General features: G+C 32.9%; 1 protein-coding gene across 6 annotated transcripts; it reads right to left on the minus strand.

Moving 5' to 3' along the window:
- Window positions 1–1,265: 1,265 nt before the first annotated feature.
- On the minus strand, window positions 1,266–15,495 carry LOC101491088 (ubiquitin-like-specific protease 1D). Of its 6 annotated transcripts, none has more exons than XM_027336644.2 (14): window positions 14,793–15,495; window positions 14,359–14,401; window positions 12,573–12,667; window positions 12,217–12,485; window positions 10,779–10,827; window positions 10,529–10,620; window positions 9,470–9,502; window positions 9,273–9,368; window positions 7,976–8,069; window positions 7,010–7,107; window positions 5,519–5,641; window positions 3,546–3,660; window positions 1,938–2,045; window positions 1,266–1,857 (listed from the first exon to the last, which is right to left on the minus strand). In XM_027336644.2, exons 1-14 carry the CDS (start codon window positions 15,111–15,113, stop codon window positions 1,636–1,638), a joined length of 1,758 nt encoding a protein of 585 aa, XP_027192445.1. In that variant the 5' UTR covers window positions 15,114–15,495; the 3' UTR covers window positions 1,266–1,635. The 6 variants fall into 6 exon arrangements, with proteins under 6 accessions (XP_027192445.1, XP_027192444.1, XP_004509829.1 ...); XM_027336643.2 differs by having other exon boundaries at window positions 14,350–14,401; XM_004509772.4 differs by having other exon boundaries at window positions 12,217–12,482; window positions 14,344–14,401.
- Between the last annotated feature and the right edge of the window lie 747 nt (window positions 15,496–16,242).

Genomic DNA, 16,242 nt, shown 5'->3' on the forward strand with positions numbered 1-16,242 from the left:
TCGATTAAATATAATTTTTTTATCAAATCAATATTTTAACTAAAGGTATATCAATGACTCAAAGAAAAGGTAAAATTATTAATACAGTATATATAAATAAATTAAGTCTAAGAATATAAACTATATATTAAAATTCAAGTGAAATCGGAGTAAAATAATTGCACAATTATAACCACAAAAATCGAGTTTTCTTATTTCTTTCTCCCAACCCTGCTAAGCTACGATTCCTTTTCTCTACCGAAACGTTATACGCGTTCGGCACTTCTTTTATCTTTGTGCTATATTATTTTTTCCTTTTATAATTAGGGATTAAGTCCCTTTTGCAAACTAATGTGGGCCAAGCCTATCCTTTATTTCTTTCTTTTATCTCCTATTCGTTTCAATTCAACTGTGATATCAAGTGTGTTAGTGTGAAAGATGAGAGCAATAAATAAGGGAACAGAATTCGAGTGTAAAAGATGAGAGCAATAAAGAAGGGAAGAAGTTCGGGAATTCGAGAAAATTGTCAAATCTAATAATATCAATTATTTGTCAATTGAACTAGAGGTTCAAGATATCTAATCTAATTTCTCATCTTAATTAAACTAAAGTAGTAAAATATTTATGATAAAATTAAATGAAAGAAAAATACATTTCACACTATTAATAATTGAGAAAAAATATGGGATCTTAGACACTTAATAATAGAGAAAAAATATGGAGCCTTAGAAGATTAAACTTATAATCCATACCATGAAATTATGAACAAGAGTGACTAAGCAAAGACTAAAAAGAAACTCAGGTTACTGATATTCAGTTTGGTTTTAATGATAATCACTTTTACATTCAAATTACAATACACTTCCCTAACATTTTTACGCTAATGTGCAATTTATTTTGTTCCTTAATAATTTATTAAACCATTATATGTTTTTATTTTACCACACCATATAATGGAAAAACAGGACACCATAAAATGGAAAAACCAGACAAAAATTCTGCATTTTAGAAAAAGAATAAATCATTAATCTATTCTTTAAACTATCACTCCAATTTAGTTTGTAAAATATATAGAAATTATAAATAATTGCTAAAGTATGTGAAATCAGCCAATTTAATCGTTTAAGAATATGAAAAACCATTATTTAAGTCCCTCACATCTTAATGACGTACTAAATTGACATGTGTGTACTTTAGAGACTACTTACTGTATTTATAAAGTTTAAAGACTAAATCATTAATATAATTCTTAGAAAAATAGGTGACATCTGGAGTGCTATGAAACGTTCACAAAAACATAAAAGATCTTTTTGAAATTAAGACAACTAAAATTGAAGTTATAAAAGATCAGTTATTAAAAGTACATAATTCTCGCAGATTCAACTTCGATCCTATTATCTCTAGTCGTCAGCTATAAACTGTTTCCTGCTATACATTTAGAAGGAACTCCTAACACACAAGAAATGGTTAGAAACTGAACAATTTGACTGTTATTTGGCCATAACAAAATGTCAGCCACCTTTTCTTGTATGAAAAGTCGTTGGACTATTTACCAGACCATAGGAAACTGCACATCCAAAATTACCAACTGAATAGCTGGTGTATGTACACGGTAAAAAGCACCAACTTCAACTATATGGACTATTAACATATTGTTCATTCAATTATGTCAGGGTTGCACTTCACGACGCCATCGTTGATCAGCGAATCATCCTTGGCAGTCTCAACGCATTCAGTTGCAGGGGCAGTAGATGACGGAGAAGATTCTGACATACCATCATCATGCCTGATTGAATTATGTAGTTCTGCTACAAGCAACTTCTTGATTTTCACTCTCAAACTGGATGCCTCTTCGGGTTTGAACCACCGCTTACCAAACTGTATATTGACAAGTGTCAGATAAAAAAAACCCTTTACTTGAAATGAAATTGTACTATAAAAACAACAACACGTATTACCATTGCTAAATCTTTCTTTCTCAGTCTTTCAGGTGCCTCTTCCATGAAACGCTCAATGAAGTATAGTACAAAAAGACCACAGTCATACTCATTCTTCTGTTGGGGAACCTGGAGCAAAAGTATGAAAAAGGTGACATTTTGTAGTAGTGGATGTCCAGCAATTTTGAAATTTCATAAAAAAATACTATACTCACTTAAAGAACTGCCTAAAAATTTTGCTGCTTCCTTTCCTAGAATCTATTTTCTGAGCATCAAGGAGGTGGAAGGGGTTGGGAGAGATGTATGTGATGGCTCACGATTATCCAACAAAGTATGATAATACTCTATCCGTTCCTCTTTAATTGTCATTTTAATAATAATCTTTATGCTCCTTTTTAGTTGTCATTTTAAGAGTATTTACACATACTAAAAAAACTAAAAAATTTGTAATTTTTATGGAATTATTTATCTTTTCTTATGATACCCTTAACTATTTATTATCCCACTCCCCCTATTTTTCTCTCTTCAATAAATAGTTAAGGGTTGTCAAAACAATAACCAGGGTTGCATTGAATTTCAAAAACGACAAATAAATAGAAACAATTTTTTCTACAAAAGCGACACTTAAAAAAGAACGGAGGGAGTATCTATCTTTAAAAAAAGGTGACATTCAAATTGTGCAAATTATAGAAGGATTAAACTCTCGAGTCCATACTATGGAAGTTTTGAGAGAATAATTGACTGCAGATTAAAACAAGAAACTCACATCTCAAAATAAATTTGACTTTATACTGGGGAGATTGGCCATTGCCGCTGATGTATCCTTCGAAGATTGATGAAAGATATAAAGGAATCAAAACATTTGGTCTTTTATTAATATGGAAAAAGATAAGAGTATCTAAAGAGGTGTTGTAGAAGGCTCTAAAAAAGAAAGAAGTTCAACTATATTCGACTAATCAAACATATGAATGGCACAGTTAGGGTGAGAACACGAAGTTGAAATACAAGATTTTCCTATAACACTATAGGTGTGCTCTAAGAGGCAGCTCTGAGTCCTTGTCTCTTTATCTCGGATCAAGGTAATTCTTCCCTATTTTCTCTTACCAGATACCAGTTTCCACCAGTTGAATGGAATAAAACTCTAGATCATTAAAAGCTAGCAAGAAAGTAAGATTAGTATTGTTGAGATGAAAATTCCAGCAACAAGTTTTAAGAAACTAACTTCAATGAGCTAGACTCAATCAACCTACTGAAAATCTGAAACGAAACTCCATGATCATTAAGGTTATATTAAAAGTATAGGGTTGAAAGAGCTCTTTCTTGAAGCTGTCAGAAGGCTATACACTTATATGGCTTTTCACCAAACAAGGTTCTAAAGATGGATTCACACCTTCAAAATGTGATTCACTTATGGAAAGTCTTCAAAATACAATTTCCAACACAATCAGCAACTATTTTACTACCGACAAAAACAATCTGTTAAAGAGTAGGCACCTGTTGCATATACTAAAAGGTCGTTTATTTTTAAGAACGGCTGGTGAAATAAGATACATCATCTTCAGGCAATTACGTGGGTAGTATAAAACTATCAACAGTACATGATTCTAGATTTACAGCACAGAAACTTACGGCTATAGCTTGAGTTTCAATTCTACGAGAAAGACACTTCCATATTCTGTCTGCAATTGGAACATCTGAAGATGCACATTCTCGACTCAAATAGTTCCTTTCTTCAATCAAATAGCTACAGAGTATTTTTTGACATCATTAAGTTTTATTTTTGAATAAAAAATAAATGCCTACAAACAGTCATCAAACACATCAAGATAAATGAACTAACATAAAAAAAGTTGTAAGAATCGGCCTGGGGATCAACAAAGTCATCCAGTTCAAACAAACCAAATAATTTCAAAATAGGTTTTTGCCCAGTTCAAATCATGTTTAACTGGCTCAACCGGTTTGGCTGAAAAATTATCACACACTACAGATGTGTTAGAATATATTAAATAGATGTTATGTTAGAGTATCTTAGTTTATAGGGGTTAGAGTTTAGTCTACCATAGCAAGTCAGTATCAAAGTCATTATATCTAAAACCCACAACTTCAACATGATATCTACAGCCTAGTTCAATCCTCCATGATTTTACTTGTCACTATTAGGCTGCCGAGTTCCCAAAATTTCACGATTGCAACTATTGTGAATTTATTTTATTGAACCCTATTCTTTTTCTTCTTTGTTTCAAATGGTTTCTGCCTTCTGCTATTGTGCCATCCTATTTTCTGACACTTTTCAGCATTTTCGGCTCTCTTGCCGCTGTTACCTCCAGCAACCATTGCCACTGCTGATCACTTTCTGCCACCATACCAGAGCACTTTATGGCGAAGCCACAACTGTCAATTTATCGTGGCTGATCTATGTCGTCCCAAAATCTCCCACCAAAAGACAGCCATGTGCTCCCTCACTCACCTTGACAGTGACAGAACTTAAAAAATTAATCACATCCTATGTCATATGTGAAAGCATCAACAACCCTTTGCAGCTTCCTCTGGTACTACAAATCCTCCTCATGCCTCTCCAGCTTATGTTAAAGATTTTATCTAGTCGCTTTGATTCTCACTGACGATTATTCCTTTGGCAACTCTTTTCTCCTTTGGTAACTCTTTTCTCACAAATGAATCACATTAGGGATGACTTTTTTCTCCCAGACGGTTACTCTGATGGTGTCTTTTGTTGGTTATGACTCACACCAGCGCAGCACTTTGTCCCAGATGCTTAGGCCCAGTCTTTGTCCCAAATGCATTGACTTGGACTGTCTTTGTCCCAAATGCTCTAACCTCAACCTTCGACCCAGATGCAGTGGCTCTGTCTTTGACCCAAATGCACTCTTTTGGAGTCGTCTTCGGCCCAAATGTACTAGCCTTGTCTCTGTCCTAGAAGCAATTTGGTTTCAAGTTTAAATATTTTCGGTCTTTTGATAAGGACATTGCTTTATTTGATTGCTTACCATAAATTTCTGTCAGGCTGAAAATCATTCGAGTAATATATCTAGCAATTCTCGCCAGATTCTTGAGCATCCCTGAGTTGACTTTTCCCAAATTATTTTTCTATTTGTACAAAAATTGCATTGTGTTTGCATATATTAAATATCTCATAATTGATAATATGAAGTATCTTAATTTAACACCTGGGATCAATTTCTAATCTTAGAGTATCTTAGTTAATATGGATTTTAGATTAATAATATTCAAATAGGAGTTGGTGTTTAATAATATTCAAAGCTTTTATGGGGCTTCTCCTCCTTTTATCTAAAACTCATAATTTCAACCAAATGTACCAGTGAAATGGCCGAGTCACTGGTTTTCAAGTCTGTTCTTACAACAAGTGATTAAATTTTCAAGTTCAATACTTTAAACTTTATTTCATAAAAAATAGTAGTTCTCAAGCAGAATCTTACAGCATTCATTTAAAATGCAAATAACAAAAAAATTGATAATTGTGACAAATAATTACTCGCAGTGATAATTTTCTAAAGATGTATAGATGACTTTAAATGACAAATAATATGTGGCAAAGGAAGTAACAAGCAATTCTCTAATCTCACCTTCTAATATTATTAAAAACTGATCTACTCGAGTGAAGACCCAAAGAATCCAGATGAAGTATGATTGGTCCTGATTCATCTTCTTTGTCTGGGATACAAATAATGATCAAGCTCCAATGAAGACTGAACACACGCAACATCATAAACATATGAGAAGAGGTTTTGAGCATTTAAATAAAAAAGAATGATCCTTCTGTCAAATACAAATATTGGGCAGGAAATGCATAGAGGAATAAAAGCATACAAATAAGTATAAAGTTCATATTCAAAGGATCCATATGCTTAATTCATTATTCTAGCCAGCTTTTCTGAACCCAATCTTCTTGAAAGAATAATACTATAAAACTGAAGAGATACTTGGAAAAGATGTGTAAAAATATAAACAATAGAGCATGCCAATCACTTGGGGCAACCACAAGAATAAATGTACAAACAATAGAGAAATCCCATTGTAACGCTTGGGGCTGAAGAGGGTGGACAGTGATTGTTGGTATAAAAGATGAAGCACGACGGAGAGGCCCCTGCCGGCTTGAAGGAGGAGGTACACATGAATGGACTAGTTCACATCAGAACAAGAGGTATTATGAGACTGCACGCATATGAATGTAAAGTTTGAAATGCTTTAAGGGTTTGTATGGGATAGGGGTTTTGGAGGGAGGGAGGGGAGGGAGGGTTCATGATAAGCATCCTTGTTTCGGAAGTTTTAAAAAAGAGGGAAAGGGTATGGGGATTTTTTTTAAACCCTCACAAACCAAAATCTTCACAGGAAGTCACCAATCTTAGAATCGAGTTCCTAAGTTATGGACTCTTGGAGGGTTTATGATAAGCTCTATCCTTGGTGTCATATATTGCTCTCAAATTCATGGAAGGAGAGACCTAGACTCACAAATTTCTTGGATAGGAAGTGTCTATCTTAATTTTCCTGTTGTAATCCAAATTCTGGCCACAGTGACCAGAATTATTCAATGAAAGTCAGTTATTTCCTTTATATTTCTATGTTTGGTACCAATATCTATCACAATTGCATAGGTGTAGGCATGCACCATGCAAATGCACAATAAGGAGTGTTTCATTTGAGGATTTACAACAGTGTCATGCCCACTTTTAATCAAATGTTTCTAATTATTTACCTTGAGGATTTGCTGCTGTGTGACTTGTGAAGGTCACATGTTCAAGTCAAGACATTAGGTTACCTACAATACGTTTCCCCCTTACCTGAAGCCTGTCATTGCAGGAGCTCTATAGCACCAGGATGCCAATTTTAATTTCATTAAAAGTTAAAATATAATATAAGGAGGTGAAATTATAGCTTAAGTATTAAAACATGAATAAATGATTCTTCAAATAATGGTCCTTTTCTATCATGCGTTAGTATGTTTTTCTTAAGATGAATAACTGATTTTTTTTTTTAAAAAGCACAAAAATAGCTTCCCACCATTTACAAGAATTAACATCTACAAAAGAAGTTTCAGTGCTAACAAGAAAACTTACTCCTGGTGTATAGGAATCAAAACATAGGCCTTTTGAAAAATATTTACACCCTTCCACCACCTTCTGAACTTTGCAAAGATCGTCTCTCTGTTACTTTCCTAGACATTGCAATGGGAAATGAATTAGAACAAATATCAATGAAGTACAAAGAGAAGGTAATGTGATGGAGGCAGGAGAATTAATTTCAACAACAAAGGCATCTTTGCATTGAATCAAGAATTCGTCTCAGATTCTCAACTCATTTTTTGCCCAAAAATTTAAAAACATTATTGTCTATTAGAACAGTTTTCCTTAAATAAAAATTTTCAGTACAAAGTTAAATAATTATATTAATAAAAAAAATATAGGATTAATGTTGTTTCACACAGAATTAATTATTTCAAATCATTACTCTCAGATATTTGTCTCCAATTTCCATTTAATTTTATAATTAATTCCATTGACCCCACATCATCGAATTTCTAATTCCTCAATCTATTCTCATAATATCTATTATCCCACATTCTTCTTTCATCATATTTAAGCACTATTCCACGTGCCTTGTATTCTACAAAGCAGAAAGGGAAAGGGCAAGGGCGGCTGTCCTAAATACCTACATACAACACAAAAAAGCAACAGGCGGAAAATTGCAAACGAATTTCCAAATATGATTATACATATATATAAATACTAGTTTCTGGAGCCAAAGGAGGAAGTTTTAGGGTCGACCATTTAAATGTTCTGGTGATGAGCTACCTTAATCTCAAAAATATACCTCCAAAATTACCAAGCAAAACACATTAAGTAACACAGAAAGGCAGAAACCAGTAGAGAAATCAGTCCCCAGCAAATGGCTTACAATGTTTGCAAAAGAAGAACAATCAACAATGCATTATATCCTAATTAAGAGTCTGCTTACTGAGAGAAAACAATCTCCATCATGCACATGATTACAGCTATGAACTTGCAGGAGGATGATTAAAGTACCTTGCAGGAAACAGCTTCTTTAAGTTTTTTGTAGAAATATGTGTTGAAAAAATGGTAGTCAGATATTGTCGGAGATACTTGCTGCTGCAAATATCTAGCCAATAGAAAATGTCATGAGTAGAGAGCTCAAAAACTACATGTGGAAAACATGTCAAAGTATTATTATGGTTTTGCAGAATGATTCAAGTTTTCAGAGTCACTAGTTCAAAAGGGACTAAAAAAGTGATAACATAAATAGTTCAGTAGATAATAAGAGTAAATAGAAGTGAATGAGTTCAGCTATTGGGGAAAAATCGAAGCTCAATTCAAAACAGCATCAAGATATATGTTTTATTAAAATAAGTGAGCCAAATTCGACCATCATTTTTTCTTAAACCAAGCATGAACTTTAGTTGCTCAGCTATATACCCCAACAACAGGGACTTAACACCAATTTCATGAGCCACTGGAGCATTATCAAATTTCCAGTTGTTATGGCCAGTGTAAATAAACAAAAAGAATAGCTTCTCAACCCAGATATCAATCACAGAGGACATGATACTATCACATTACAAAAGTCCAAAAGACAGTATAATCTAATTGATAAGATTAGAAAATATATATTTTCATAACTTTTGAAATTTAAGAGTAGATGTCAATTTTGGTGTACCTAGGATATACTTGAAATCAAATTGGACCTGAGGCTTGAAGGATAAAATTAATGTCATGAATCACCAATAGAGGCAATGGTGGATTTATGATGAAGACTGTCTATGGGGAAATTGCTCCCAACACATATATTCTGTTATCTCAATACACTTAATAAATATTTGGATTTTTTAAATGAATGCATAAAATTGTAAGAGGCTTAGGTAATTTGGATTTTTTGTCATGAGATTATATATTTTATATAAAAAATGTCTTCTGTAGAAATATTATTAACTGTATTTTATTGCCTCCACCAAATAAAATCCTTGATCCACCACTGATTAGAGGAGCAATTTGATACAAATAAAAACATAAAAGATAATATTTTCCAAGACTTTATAACTTGTGCAGAAAGTATAAGATAAGCTGAATTAGAGTCTTCATCCCATAATTTTTTCTACAAAGAACCATAAAAGCTCAACTGTCTTCAATGTCCAATCAAACTAACACGTATTGAATTTCCATTTACAATTCCACCAAAGCATGTTCTATGAGTTTGAGGGTAACACAAGAAAGCACCAAAATTGTGTTTTTATCTTCATTGCAAAAACGAAAATACTCAAAGGAACCAGCAAGGAGGAAGGGTGAGAAGGGGCCTAAATAGATTTACCGTATGTAAAAGTTCATGATAGTCGATGTTAAGTAGCCTTCAGGGGCAAGGCATTCCATGTCATTATAACAAATTTCAACAGACTCTGGATCATCTCTGAGCCATCATAAAGGAAAGTTGAACGGTCAAGCAACTTAGATTAGACATAGAAAATTATGGTTGAAGGACAATGTTCTCATATTTACTCTCTAAAGTACCTTGATGGAAAATAGGTCTTGGCTTCTTTCAAACTGAAAAAGAATACACAAAACAAGTAAGATTAAGAATTTCATTGGCATATTCCTAAACCGTAAGAGTCTATTTTGTGTTCGTGCGCAGGATAAGAGACGGGATAGGATAAGTGTATCATATCTTGTCTCAAACTAGTGTTTAACGAAACAACAGCACATGATAAGTTAATCCTAAAACTTATCCTATCTTGTCTCTTCAGTTAAAATTTTTATCCTAAATTTGAGCTAGGTTAGAAAGCATGATATGATATGATAAGAACAATAATTTACTAATTTATCCATATAAAATATAATTTACTATATAAAAAATTAAAATTTAATAAAATATAAATATAAATTAAAAAAAACTAAAAACGAATTTGATATTAAATTTAAAAATAAATATATTAATCATTAATTTTTAAAGATATGTATGATTTTATCACAAGGTTAATTTTGTAATTCATATAATCTAAAAATATAAAAACCAATTGATATGAATATTTAAAAATAAAATTATTATTAAAAATTACAAAAATATGAATATTAATTAAAAAAAATTAACATTAAATATAATTTTCTTGCAAGGGTAGTTTTGTCATTTACATATAATATATATCGTACCTTTATTTAGCTTATCTAACATATATAATAGAATTATTTTGTTAGTCGTGAAATTTTTAAATTGAAATTGTTTATTTAGTAGTATCAATGAATTTTTAAAACTATTAAACTTTTTTAGTATTTTTTGTTAATTTATAAAAATAGAAATATTATAAATAAATTTAGAAAAAAAATATGTAATTGTTTCACAAGAGTAATTTTCATTTAAATATGATATATATTATATCATGTCATTATGAAGTGTGTGCCAAAAACATGATATGATAAAATAATATCTTGTTTGTTATCCTGTGCGCATCAAACATATAATATAATAAGTTTTATCCTGTCTATATTATATCTTATCCTTATCCAGCTCTCTATCCTATCATGCGCGTCAAACAGATACTAAATAAATGTACAAATCAAATCAAATTCCCTTACTATTCAGGAACTTTGTATTCTGTTTTCTCCAGAACATGAGGATCTTCTTCTTCGTCGTCGTCGTCGTCGTCATCAAGAACAATGGGTTGACCCTGTTTAGAATGTCATAATATAACATATCACTTGTAAGTATTTAAGAAAGTTGTAAAGATGTGGCATATCATCAACAAACTACTAATCAACTTGAGAATATAAATCTTATATAACAAACAACTACAACAGCCACAGTTAATAAGCTATACAAACATACCTTCCGGGACCTTGAGCAATCTGATTGAATTTCCTGAGATGCACCCTTTCTACCACATGGGACAAAAGAAAACAAGAATCTAACATTACCAATAATGTTGTAAAAAATCAAACATTATCCTTCCTACTCATTTAGAGCCAAAAACTAACAACAAACCTATCTGTCACCAACTTCAGCTTAAGTAGAGAAGGGTGAAGAACAGGAATTTTAATATTTTATCAATAATTTTCTGCAGCAAATGATGAAGTGACGATGTTGAATGTAAAGATTACCCTTGAACACAACAATAGTAGAACAGGAGTGGGACAGGATTGTAAATTATTATTTTTTAAATAGCTAATTTTAGTAATTAGTTGATAACTTTGTTAGACGGGAGAGTTGAATCCACGACCTCCTTGTCACTCCAACTCCCCCAAACAACCTTATGGCTCCCCAGAATTGTAAATAACCAGTATAGCTTCAAGTCTGACTGAGAAAATCGTAGATGTACTGATTTAAGGATGAATGAACATTCATGACAATTGTCAAAAAAATTCTCTGTTCTTTCTTTGTCAAGGTTAGGAGGTTGGGGAGTTTAGTGTACATTCATCTCTTAGATTGAAAATATTTTATAGAAAAGAAAAGTCATCATAGCAACAAAAAAAAATGCAGACCAATTCCATTAACAGAGACAGCAAAATACATATTCATAAATCTTACTGTAGTTATTCAATATACCACGCGAACTCTATATAACACACTGAATTGCCACGCGAACTCCTATTAGCCCCTATGATTTAAATAAGCATAACTCCTAAACTGTAGAAATAAAAGATATTGATATTATCTATATATTAACTAAGATCGCCAAGCGCAACTAGAAAACGTTAGTCCTTGAAAGTTACGCCTTGTTAAGCATTGGGTTTCCCAGGTCCTAAGTTCAAATTTCACTGGAATTGGGGGGACTGAAACATAAGGTATAGGAGATAACTATCCCTTTGAGCTTTTGGGATTTCACTGTGTACAGTCAATAACCATAAACCCCAACTCAGATAAAAAAGGCTACACAACCTTATGAATTACGGAATACCCCAGGCCCGGGATAAATCTAACAGGTAAGTAAGCAGTCAAAATTGCACTAACAATGATGAGTGACTAAAGGAGTTTTATGAAAAGCAAAAGATATGTGCCAAGTGAATTAACAATGGAAAAGTGACTAAATGAGGTAAACATCTCAATGACAAAATCACACAATAATGTTATCATTCAAAACAATTGGAAAGAAAAACATCGGTTATTGTGAAAATCATATGATGCCAAATGCCCATCAATTTTATGAAAAGCAATGCTAGATGTAAAGCAATTAGCAACGGCAAAGTGAATAAATGAGGTACATACGTCAGTGCCTAAACCAATCTAATGGGAATGTCAGTGCCATAAGGAAGACATTTTCTCTTACTCTTTTGATAAGCGTCTTGATAGGTTCATTTTAATGGTCCGTACGGATAAAGTAGAATTTGCTCGGCAACTTTTATCATCATCAGAAGTATCACGTTTGGAAGGTTTGCTGGGACATTTATATGGCAAATGTCTTGAAGATGATCGACGGTGTCTCTTTCTTCTTTTATGTTCTCCATTGTGGCTCACTGTTTGGTTGTTGGCATTTTTGCATTGCTTGAAATGCGGCATCTCTTCGCTAAATGCATCAACAGCCGCACAATTAGTCTGCTTCATAAATTAAAGTCAGATAGAGTTATATCAGGGAAGATAGAAAGTAAAAATACAGAATTTTACCAATGATGCAAAGAACCTTACATTATCTTCTATTTTCTTGTAAAAACAAGTTGCAAAAGAGGGTTGTGACTGTGGTCGAGATGGCAAACACTCTTGTCTCAAGTCATTAGCCACACCTATAAAAACATTAAGTTTCTTATTATACAACAAACAAGTAATTCAATAAGGTATAATCTGCTACACAGCTAAAGTATCTCACACTAAAAATCAGGCTTCAATGTTGAGATTCAAAATCTAGTAATGAAACAGAATTCCTTGTTTCTCCAAGAAAGAACAAGAATGACATGTGGTTGGCTGTGTCCAAGATATTTTCCCATTTTTACCAAAGAATCACTAATAGATAGTAATGTGACAAATCAACTATTCCAAAAGCTTAAATTGTTAGGTGAAGAGGTATGAATGGATTTTAGCTTAGGAGCTAGCTTGGATAACCCTTTTCAAGAAACAGTAGAGGGAAAATATAATTTGTAATGATCTTGCAATGGCTGTGAATCTTCTAAATAGTAGATTACATTCTCACCTATGTTAAAGTCATCTTTCGCACCTCAACTTTTTCAGAAACTCTCTCATCTAACTTCACCACAAGCACTTATTAACTTGAAAGGACTTATACGTAAGTTAGGAATTAAATAATCATCTCAGTTGAGATGCTTCCATAAACTAGAAGCTAATTCAAATTGAATCAGAACCTCTAACACACCCCATCAAACAAGATCCCTATGAGCTTGAAGTGTGGATAATGCATAGAACTACTTATCTTGTACTAAAACTCAACTTTTTATTAGAAGATGGGGGTAGTGGGACGTGATCATTTAAGCATTCAGGTTCTAATGCTATGTGATGAATCAGTGATCAGAAATGTTTAAGTTGTAAGCTGAAGACAACGAATAAATTTTACATTATACCTCTAACAAAATATGACCCAAACATCATGACGTTATCATTGAGCCACTACTAGTTTCGTTGGTCACTTTCTATGAGCAACCATACAGCGGTATTTGGAATAGCATATGTGCTTATCTCATGACATAAACATTTGTATAATTGTTTGGAAAAGCTTATAAAATCAATTATTGATATACTCGTAAGTTAGTTCACCTTATTTTAACCAAAATAGCTAATATAAACAGCTTATGCAGAACTTAACCCCTAGCCCCTCTTTGATTCTCATCAATCCCAAATTGTACTTTTACAGTGAAAAACAAATGTTGAGAATGCAAATAGCTAATTGAACTAAGGTGCTTGTCACAAACTCTTATATGATAAAAGCTTAAGCTTTATTTGTAATTTTGAGGGGAAGGGAAGCTAAGACTTTGAGGATAAAGGGATGAGGAAAGGGAAGGGAAAGGGGGAGTAGTCCCAACATAGTTGAAGTATTTCTCTCCCTTTCACTTCCTCTCGTCCCCTCCAAAACCCTCTACTTTTTTTCTCTTAACTCTCAAACAAAGTCATGGTGCTTATTTAAATTGTTTATTCAAACGTCCACAGTCCATTAGGTTCCCTCCAAGAACCAACTTTTACAAGTTTTAACCCATCCATTCCTTCGCTCTCATTTTAATCCTATCATTATCAAGTATAATAAACAATTCCAACTATTATAGGAAGAGAAGTTATATTTTGACACATAAATTTCACAACTATTTGAATAGTTAACACAGTTTAAATATATAGTTAACCATGTATTTGAATTGTGTTAACCATCTAAATTGTAGCCTTTGTTGTCAAATTTGTGTGCCAAAATAACATAAATCCCATATGAAGCCTATGAAATTGGATGCTTTCAAAAACAGACCCTCACCAACAGCACCTGAGCTTGTAGCCTGTACTGGCTTCTGCTCCTCGTCAACTTTCTGTTCTACAAAGGAAAACCAAACAACAAACAAACAGGACATAAGCAATCAATAAAATTTAACTATAAAAGCAACAATTGAAAAACAAGTAATGTAGATTCCATAAAAATTAATAACTTCTAAATCAATGCCTAACTATTTGCCAAATCACAGTATTTTGCATAAGCTACACTTTTTAGTTTCTACAAATTCACAGTGGTGATTCTGCCAATTCCATTGGGAAACCAAACTAAACAAGCACTAACTGTATATCGGAATCACAGTCACATTCAGTCATAGTGCTTTTGCAAAAACTACCGGTTCTAAACAAATTAGGTACAAAAACAAAACAAAAAACATTAAAAAATTATTTAAATAAAAAATGTTGAGTTAGCATAGGAAGGAGCAGAACCTGAGGACGAGGGTTGGATTTTCGGCTATTAAACTCTTCTTCATAGCGTTTGACCATAGCACGAAGTTTAGCCCCTCCATCGGGTAACTTTTTACCGGAAGTCTCGAGAAGCTTCTTCTTTCTCCGAATTTGTTCCTCGAGTTCGTAATCTTTCAGTCGATCAAGACCTTCGATGAAAACCGGAGGCTCCTGATCAGACGTCATAACAGAAGACTTCACGACAAGTTCCGCCGGCGGCGCTTCATCGCCGTCGATTAGAGCGTTCCAGTCGAGAGAAAGAGGACGCTTCTCTTGTTGTGGCTGTTGTTGTTGTTCCTCCATGCATTCAGAGAAACGGTTACAATTTTGTGAGTGTAAGAGAGTGTTGTATTGATTTGAAATGAAATGATATGAAATTCAAATTCACAATCCCTAAGAAAGTGAATGCGAGAAATGGAAGACGAAAATTGAGGCAGTGCCGCACAATCTACGCGCGCTAATTGGAATTAGTGTGCTGCACTGCTTCAAATGACATCTTCTGCTGTTCACCTTCCTCTCTAAGGTTTCATTTCATCACCTGCTTGAACGATTATTTCAAGAACCATAAAAATCATTTCATTTCGGATTTTTATAATTTTATTTATTTTGTATATGTTGTGTGAGTTGACAAATTGTGATTGAAGCTATTTTAGGGTTTACATTACAAGTGCTTGTACAGGTCCAATGTATAAATTATAATTATATTGTGATATTTTTCGTTTTGAGATAAAGATAAAATAAAGATGGCTTCTAGACCGAGGGATTGATTAAACTTTTCACCTACTCATTAGATATTTTACCTATTCATTATATTCAATAGTCAAATTTACTTCGTACTTTAATTAACATATAAATACGGAAATACCATGAATGTTGAATTCCGCGCGGCTTGAAAATTTTCAAAACTAAAAAAAACTACAAGTTTTAAAAAAGAGTGTTTTTAATTACAAAATAGGAACATATAAGATTTGATGAATTTATTAAACAATGGACGATTGTAAATAGTAAAAACCAAATGGAATAATGGTCTTCACGTCGTAATGTTCATAAAGAGATGAATATTGATCAAAATTAGGTATATATAAGCATTCAAGTTATGTTCATTTAGTAACACTAGGGTTCCAATTTAGAATACTATCCTAAATTGGTGTTTAAGCACTCAAGCATCTAACAAATAACACACAAATCCTAAACTAAGGAAACAAAGACACAGGGTGCTACACTTCATCCCCTTAAAATAAATTTTGTTCTCGAGATTTAACTAACTTGCGTTAAATAGTTACATCTACGATATTTTTATTTTGTCTTCCAGTTACTACGTAGCACATTCATTTTATGATACTCCCTAAATCACTTTCACTAAAAGGATTTTTTTTTCCTGAACTTATTTCTCTTCCTATTCGCAATCCTTTTCAGCACAACTTTGTAGGTA

Source organism: Cicer arietinum, chromosome 7 (assembly GCF_000331145.2).
Source record: "Cicer arietinum cultivar CDC Frontier isolate Library 1 chromosome 7, Cicar.CDCFrontier_v2.0, whole genome shotgun sequence".
Taxonomy (NCBI): domain Eukaryota; kingdom Viridiplantae; phylum Streptophyta; class Magnoliopsida; order Fabales; family Fabaceae; genus Cicer; species Cicer arietinum.

Bases quoted from the DNA above. Each gene is read 5' to 3' on its own strand.
- LOC101491088 (XM_027336642.2), bottom strand. From the start codon at position 15,113: ATGGAGGAACAACAACAACAGCCACAACAAGAGAAGCGTCCTCTTTCT. The intron at 14,402-14,792 runs GTTCTGCTCCTT...TTTGTAGAACAG, and splicing joins AATCCAACCCTCGTCCTCAG to AAAGTTGACGAGGAGCAGAA. The intron at 12,486-12,572 runs GTAAGGTTCTTT...TAATTTATGAAG, and splicing joins ACAAGAAAATAGAAGATAAT to CAGACTAATTGTGCGGCTGT.